This window comes from Cariama cristata, unplaced genomic scaffold (assembly GCF_000690535.1).
Source record: "Cariama cristata isolate BGI_N322 unplaced genomic scaffold, ASM69053v1 scaffold26256, whole genome shotgun sequence".
NCBI lineage: Eukaryota > Metazoa > Chordata > Aves > Cariamiformes > Cariamidae > Cariama > Cariama cristata.
Genome location: NW_009623078.1, coordinates 8,065 through 16,948, shown reverse-complemented (window position 1 = coordinate 16,948; position 8,884 = coordinate 8,065). Strand labels below are relative to the sequence as shown.

The 8,884-nt window shown below is 35.5% G+C and overlaps 1 protein-coding gene across 1 annotated transcript; it reads left to right on the top strand.

Annotated features, from left to right (window-relative positions):
• Positions 1 to 3,797: 3,797 nt before the first annotated feature.
• Positions 3,798 to 5,990, top strand: ZNF770 (zinc finger protein 770). Its single transcript, XM_009702604.1, is given in 1 exon segment — positions 3,798 to 5,990. A coding segment is annotated over 1 exon segment (2,193 nt).
• The last annotated feature ends 2,894 nt before the right edge of the window (positions 5,991 to 8,884 follow it).

Here is an 8,884-nt window from a genome sequence, read left to right as displayed (position 1 = left end):
ACTATAAACAGCTTTGGGAACGGCTTATTTCTGTTTTCTTTAAAGTTGGCACTTATGTTTCTGTTTTGTTCTGGGGGTTTTTTGTTCTTTTTAATCAGGTGTCCTATTTTTTAACTTATTTTGAGTTACTTTAATCTTTTTCCTGTATATTCTGCATTTAAGCTCTGATCATTCTTGATCCTCTTCTCTGAATTCATTCCAATTAGTTTTTACGCTTGACTCAATTTGAAGGGCAGTATTCAAAACTAGATAGAGTGCTCCAGCTGAATTCTAAACAGTAGTGAGCAGTATAGAAGATTTATGTGCTATCAAAGCTTTACTTCTGTTTTATGCAACCTGGTATGGATGGCATGCTGTTGGCATATTCAGATTCTGTTCCAACTTAGAATCCACGTCTTTACTGCACACCCATAACCTAGTAACTTGTTCCCCTTCTAGTTGATTATTGTTGCCTAAATTGAAGAACTTGCATGTCTTCTTATTAAAGTGCCCTTCCACTTTTTTAATCTTTTTTTAGAAAAAACTTCTCTGATTAGTAAAGACTGGGTTAGAATTCAGAATTTTCTTCCTTCATGTTTTCATTTTGTTGCAGCTTGCTGCTATCTGTCATATTAATAAACACAATCTTTACTTAATCGTTAAATAGTACTAGACTTAGGAGGGTCCTCTGTGGACCTTCAGTTGCCTACATTACTTCTTGATTCTATTTTTCTGCATGACCTTGCAGCCGAGATGAAAAGCAGTGTCAATTTAGTATTAAATTGGACCTATGCCACAAACTAAATCCTTATCACATAGGGAAGTATGTTTTCTGACTAATTAGGACAAACCTGTGTACTTCCAAGGCTGGCAGGAGACAATATTCCAAGCTTGTCTTTTGTTCTTTGATCTTTAGCAGCAGCATGTTTATTCCTTAGATATGCAAGGCACAGAGCACCCTGAAATAGATGTGGAGAAGTCTGTCCTTAGTAAATAGGATTTGAGAATATATTTGGGCCACACAGTAATGCCCATCTTAGCTCCTTTCTCCTTCATCCCCTAGGTTTACCTCATCTGAGCCTTTAGTCTTTCACAGGGTAAGAAGACTCCAGCAAGAAGCTCTACTCTGTTTTTGACACCTTGTACTACAGACTATTTTCTTCATTTACCAGATAGAATCTTTAAAAAATTTATAAGCTAAACACAAGATCCCTTGTGTAATGTGCCACAGCTGCCTCTTACTTCGGACGTTTTTTCTTTGCATGTCACTGTACTGTTTGAGCATTTTCCTGATGTGTAAATTAGATCTCTATGACAGTATGTTAACTAAAATTCATCAGTCTTTACAGTTTTTTCTCAGGAGGTTTTCCTTCCTTGCTAATGGAGGGTGCCTTGAGCTGTACAGAAACTTTCAGCATAGCAGAGAAGCTTTTCTCCTTTTCTCAGCCTGCCTGTCTTGAGCTTAACAGTAGCACAAATGAGAAAGCATTTGGTGTCACATCGTCTCTCTAAACTCCCAGCTTTCACATGATGTGACAACAACTAGGAGGAAAAGGGGGTCTCCCAAGAGTGTTGTGTTTTCTTGCATCTTCAAAAGAAGACTGAAACTGAGTAGCTCTTAAAATTCTACAGGAAAAGTGAATAGGAAAGGTAAAGTTGACTTTCTCAACTGCTTCATAGCATTGATAAATCCTATCCTGAACTACTTCAGTGAGATTAGGTAACTCCTCAGGGTAGTGACATCTGCATCTAAGGTGTACATCCAATGTTATTTAATAAGGCCCACAATTATACAGGAATTTATCTGTTAAAGTGGAACGATCCCACTAGATGACCAGGTTTCTTTCCATTAAGCCTAAGAAAAATCTTGGTTCACCAGATATTTTCAGTTTTTTGTCATGTGTCTTGAATCTCATCGTAACTTGCTTTAAATTGCAGCAGGCTTTTATTCTTTGCAATGACTTTTTGAATGGGCTTTTCAGATATTTCTGAATTTTTAAAAACTAGGGACATTAACTCTTTGTGGAGAGTCAGGGCTTTTGGAGACACTGAATAAATGAATCTTTTATCCTGTTGGTATGTAGAAAGAATATACAGCTTGTGAGCTGTAGTATCAAAATACCACAAATTATAGTTAGTAGAAATGACTTGTGTATCTCAAAGTTATTACAAGTCTTAACTATTATACTGTTGCTTCAAAGTTTGCTCCCTCCCTCCCTTTTATAAGGGGATAGAGGTAATACCATAGAGGTATTTTTATTCTGTTGTCTGTACTACTCTTGTGGACTAGAATACTTAATCTGTCTTAGATGCTGCAATTTAGGAAGGATGTGACCAATTGAAATTAGTCCAGAGAAGATTAAAAAGACTAATTAGTTAGTTCTTTTTTTTTTTTTTAAGTGGACCTAAAAGCAGTACTTAAACCCCAGAATTTTCCTAGTTTAAAAACAAAAAGAAGAGAGAAAGGAGACTTTATGTATTCGAAGTTGTGACAGAGAACACTTTTTTAGTTACTTACCAGGTTCACAGGGGTAAGGATAATGAAAATAACTTTGTAGTAAGGAAAGGCTCAGCTGAGTGCAGGGAAAAGCTTTGTGAGAGGGCGACGCATTGGAGCAGGAGCCCTGCTGAGGTTAAGGAACGTCCTTCAGCGGAAGTTAAGAACACTTTGGAGGCTGTCTAGACGTGAGTTGGCCTCGCAGTGGAAGGCTTGGACTAAATGGTTGTTTGAGATGCTTTCTAGCTGTTCCTGTGAATATTTTAATAACTTTTCATGCATTCAGGTACTCGCAAAGTTACTGTTTGTAAGTCATTATGCCTTAGCTGAGACACAGTAGCTTGCCTAAGTGTGTTCTGTCTGGAGAAAATTCAAGGAAAATTAAAACTGACTATTTAATGATTTTGGTTTATACTAAAACATTCATTATGATAACTACCTTTATGATGACTTCAGAGTATATGCCTGGTTAGGTATCACAACTCTGATACTCTAGCTCTGTGGTGAGATAGTGAACATAGCCTGTATTCATCCTTGTTTTGGGGGTTATCCTCGTTCTGAGCATAGTTTACGGTTAGTGTGTTCCTTGCTGACTGGTCCTGATGTTTGCCATTTTGAGATAAAGCAAAAATGATTACGCTACTGGATACAGCTAATAAGCTGCAGAAATGTGATTAGTAACTTTAACAATACATTGAAACTAAGCATTTTTACTTCTCACTAATGTTGCATTCATTTAATTTTTATTTCTGAAGCCCAAGAATCCCTAGTTCTTCTTTTTCCTCTCCTCTTCATAAATATTATATCTGAGAGTTAGAATTACTACTTTAGGGGAGAAATTTATTACAACAAGCTCTTGGGTTTTTTTAAGAATATGCTTTGTTTGTAAATAACCGAAAATACTATAGTGTAGCTGAACTGTATATTATTTGGAAGTATAGCTGCGTTTACAGTGCAGATGACTTAAACTTGTTTGTTTCTTCTGGAAAGTAGCCTATTTTTTCCATATCATGTAACATAACAAACGATTACTTTGTTATGAGGAAAGCATTTTAAGCTAAGTTAAATCAGGAGTATTCTAATCGAGATGCTTTTGGTCTCTTACGTAGAAAACAAGAGACAAACTTAGGCAATTTTGTATTAATACAGGCTAAAATAATATTCTCTTTCTTATTTTAGGGACCCGTGGGATTTAAGAATATCTCTCCTAAGAAAATTTGCTGCTTCTACAGCCTTCCATCTTAGGTATTTCATGTGAAATCATCAGTTGCACACTATCTGAAGAAAGTAATAGTAGGCAAGGTGCAATTGCTTTTAAAAAATGTTAAAAGTTCAGCAGTGTGTAACAGCTGACAGGATACCCAAGAAAAAGCCATATATTTGTGACATTTGCTATAAACAGTTTGAAACTCCATCAAAACTAGCTAGGCATTTTCTGATACATACTGGTCAAAAGCCATTTGAATGTCATGTATGCCATAAAACATTTAGGCAGCTGGTCCACCTGGAGAGGCATCAGTTAACTCATAATCTGCCTTTTAAGTGTATTGTTTGTTACAGAAACTTCAAAAACTTAATCACTTTCTTAAAGCATCAGCAGCTTCATAATGAAAATTTTCAGAATGACACTAAGAAAGCAGAAAACTCTGTGAATTCTGAGCAAGACAGGGTCACTTGTGGCATATTTTGGTGTTCTGTGTGCTGGAAATCTTTTACAACTGAAGAGAGATGGATGCTGCATCAGTGTTTGAAGGTGGATCGTCTACACAGTGCCAGAAGGAGAAAGAAAACTCACGCTTGTGAATCATGTAACAAGACATTTCCATCAAGATCTAAGCTAGAAAGACACTTCCTTATTCACACTGGCCAGAAACCTTTTAAGTGTTCTTCATGTGGTAAATCTTTCAGACAGTCAACACACTTGAAAATCCATCAGCTCACACACACAGAAGAAAGGCCTTTTCAGTGCTGCTTTTGTCAGAAGGGGTTTAAAATACAGAGCAAACTCATGAAGCACAAACAGCTCCATGCCAGAAATAAGACTTTCCCCAGTACTGTATACAAAGCAAAGACTCTTAAGTATCCCAGACCATACAACCTGTTGGAAGGCAAGAGGGATAGTTTTGAGAATGCTGACACTTACGAGTTGCAGGAGAATGACCCACATGATGTTCACTCCATTTATATTGTACCCTTTCAGTGCCCAGCATGCGAGAAGTGTTTTGAAACGGAGCAGGTTCTAAATTTGCATAAATGTTGTTCTCTGAGAGATGGCAAAAGCTCAAATAATGGTACAACAGCGTGTAGCCACACAGTCAGCATGAAAAATAAGATTCTGATGAAGCTGAAGCGTACTGGAGGAAAGGCAACAGATTTTTCTGTGGCTGACAGAAAAAAAGTAAAATCAGGTCACTTTAAAAGTCCTGACCTGGTTGCAGCTAGAGATCAGTGTTCTGATCAGCATGCTTCCACTAAACCTTTCAAGGATTGCCATAGCAAGCTTGACATGCATAAGGCACTGAGTAATCGGATGAAAAGAACATTTGCTGTGCCATTACCTTGGCAAGTGCACCCGCAACCTCACGACTTTGGAATTAATTTAAAAGGTATGCTTACTGGTAGAAGCATGTTAAACATCGATGATTCACTGGATAATAAAGATGACGCTTTTTATGGTTCATCAGATGATGGTTTCTTTGATAATCCAGAAGTACTTCACTGTGCTTTTTCAGCATCTGCTAAAAATATACATAACAGACACAAAGTGTGTAAATGTGACAGATGTGAAAAAATCTTTCCATCTTCATCCAAACTTCAAAGACATTATCTTACACACACGGGACAGAAGCCCTTTGGCTGTGATGTTTGTGGGAAGACGTTTAGACAGTCAGCTCACTTAAAAAGACATCAGCTCACCCATACTGAAAAGAGATCCTCTAAAAGCCCTGCTTGCCAGGTAGAATTTGAAAACCTGAACAAACTTTTCAATCATCAGGGAGATCACATTGAATTTAAGTCTTCTCAGCCCGTGGATTATTCGGGTTGTTCTCAAACACCTTCACAGGCATCTGGCTTTCAAGAATTTGAGCTGATCCAGTCAAACCAAGCAGCTGAAATCAAAGTTGAAATCGAGTCGGGGGACTTTGGTCTTGACAACAGCAGTAGAACCACGCAACCATATTTGTGTGGTAAATTGTTGGAAACGGAGCAAAGCTGTTACGGCTATTGGCATGATTTTTCTGAAGGTACTGAAAAAAGTGAAGTTGTTAACAAATTGTATCAATGCAGTATCTGCTTTAAAACTTTTAAATCGCCTTCTAAGCTTGAAAGACATTACCTAATGCACGCTGGACAGAAGCCATTTGAATGTTTAGTTTGTGGTAAAAATTTCAGACAGGCCCCCCATTTGAAAAGACATCACCTTATTCACTTTAAAGAGAGCTAAAAGCTGAGTTCCACTGAGCAACAGCCAGAGAATATATTGTTTTTATCAAAACTGGATAATGTCCTATGAAATGATATATTAAATTTTTTGGTTGTACAATTACTAAAAGGCTTATGTTAGACTGAACAATTGACTGAAGGGGATTATATTTTTCTGTTATGGAGATGACCTGGTGAAAAGTTAATTTACTGTCTTCAGACTGTCTACTTGATATAATTTATGATGAGTGTGAGAAGATGTTTAAAACAAAAAAAAACATGCAACAAAAAAGCCACTCTGCATTTCTTTTCCTAAATTAATTTATAAATACACATTCTTACTGTATTGATAGTGTTGCAGCAATCTGCAGTGCTCCATGAATCAGGTATTTTAAAAGTTACACATTTTCCCGTATAGTATTTTGTGACATTATGCTGTTCAATGATAACTATCAGAAAAGTAAAGCTAAAAAGGTAATTTCCAGAATACAGAAAGAACAGTCCTTTTTCTTCTGGCTCCCTATATGTTGCAAACAAAGGACGCTTTCAGTGTTTATTTCATACTGTTTTAAAAAAAAAAAAAAGTTATTTTTAGATAAAAGATGCAAAAAAGAAGAAAGTAGAAAAGGGGAAGAAGTTTAATGAGGAAGAAATGTTCATGTGGCATTATAGAACAGTTAATAGAAAAAAATTAACTGCTTTGTAATGTGTTTGGAGATCTATGGATGAGGTATTAGATCTTTTCCCTTTTTATGATAAAATATAAGTAGACAATGCTAAAATAACAGGGTTCATAATCAATTAATCCATTTTACCACTTCATTATCTCCACTTCTTTGTATATCCCTTGCCTTTGCTAGCTTTTTTTGTCCAATTCATACAATACTGAACTATTTTTCTGCAAGAAAAGAGGACAAGAAATTGTCATTAATATTACAAACGGGCTTACTATCTGTTCCAGTCTCCTTTCCTTCTAGCATACATATTGCACCAGTAAAAGAAATGTTCCGTAAGATGTAGTAATAACTCGGACAAGCAGTTTTGTTGGGAAGTCATGTTCTCGTTACATTAAATATAAGAGACTGAAAATGACTTTTAGCTCAAATTAAGTAATTCCGATTTTGCATTAATAGAATCTGTAGTTATACTTTCTGGTAAGTAGAAAGCTTTGCCCATTGTGCCTGTGGGGCTGGCAAAAAGTGTAAGTGCAGTGGAGCTTTATTCATTATGAATAAGAATGAAGGGTTTGTCTGTTTGTTTGTTTGTGTGTTTTTTTCTCTGAAAAAACTACCTTTTAGGATATTTTCCTTTGTTGTGCCACCTCTGAATAGTTAACCTTAAGTTTTGAATCCTATTTCTAAATTAACATATCTGTAAGATACGTGGCGTTCTTTTCACTATTTAAATAGATCCATATTTATTTAAGTAAAATGGTTTTGATTTTTTTAAAATTATTTTTGAAGTGATTTACCTAGGTTTTGCTGTGGCATGAGCTTTGTAGTATTTGGTATAAATGAACTGAATGGTGAAGGGAGTTTTTATTTTCTTTTCGTACTTGTTATTCTTTCTCATTTTCAGAGAGAATACAACCAGGAAAGATACTTGGAAACAGTCAGTAGTTACTATGATTTTTGTATGACAGACAAATTCAGTATGTTAATAATGACTATAGTTATATATTGAGATTTTTTTTTCTCCCTGTGTGAATTGTTTCATATTGAAAGACAGAATACTGTATAAAATGTTTTAAAAGTGTATTGTAGAGCTCTTCTAAAATACCTGTAATAAACTATTTTATTTATATTGTACTTTTATTGTATACTTTATGTGCAAACCAGAGTTTTGAAACTACGTAACATTCAATATGCAGAAAAGTTAAGACTACATACCAAAATAACTATGGTTTGAACAATAGGTTTTCTTTCAGATATTTTTTGTTACAGAAATAAAATAGAAATATGTTTAAAGGTAGTAAGATCTTTCTTTAAGGAGTCACATTAAAAAATGCTATGTTTGATAGTAATGTTTAGAGAACACTTAAACTTGGTATGTTTTGAAAATACCAATTTGAGTAAACTGAGAGGAAGGTAATACAGAAAGCTACTTTTCAGGGATGAATAGACATATGTGGGAAGTGTTACTGTCTGATTAATTTGGAAACTAATGTAATCTTTGGGCTTCGTGGGATTTCAGAAGGGCAGTAAGGGCTACTTTGTTTATCTGGCTCTCTACCCCTTTATGGAAAGTTTTGTGTCAGTATAAATTCATGATTTTAAGGGGATTATAGCATAAACTAGCTGGAAAGGGGTAAAGTGGTTTGTAAGAGTCAGGAGGAAAAAATCTAAGGTTTAAATCCTGTCTCTTTTGAAGTTAACAGTAAAATTCTCCAAGTACCTTGGAGAATTTGAGCTAGAATGGTTTTCCCAGTGTTAACAAAAACACTTTGTGTTGTTCATTAGTATGTTAGTCATTTTCCCTAACGCTTCAAGGCAAGTTCAAGCCATCAATCTTTGAAGTATCTTTGATGGCAGAGACATTGCCTGTGGTTTTGTTAGAATGAGCTGATGGCTAGTAATAGTAATTTCATAGTACTGAAGTAGTGGATTTTTTTAAACTATATGCAGAACCAAAGCATATTGTAAACCAGAAAACAGTGGGTCCTCCTGTGTTACTACTGAGTTCCCCCCAAGGAGAACTTCTCAAACTGTGTGGATTCAGCTTTCAGGTAGTTCTATGTGGAATAAAAAAAGGGTCAAATATTCTAAAACAAGCAGAAAAAGGTAAAAGGGATTTTTTTTTAAAGACAAAAGTATGCAATACTAAAGTCACTGGAACTGCGGTACTAACTGATCACATCATCCATTTTCTATCTAGGAAATGTGGGTATGGATAACTTTGAAATATTTATGATTTTGATTGCTGTGCTATCCTTGCAATGTTTTCAGAAAGTCAAAACTTTCAAAATATATATATAAAAGTATTCCT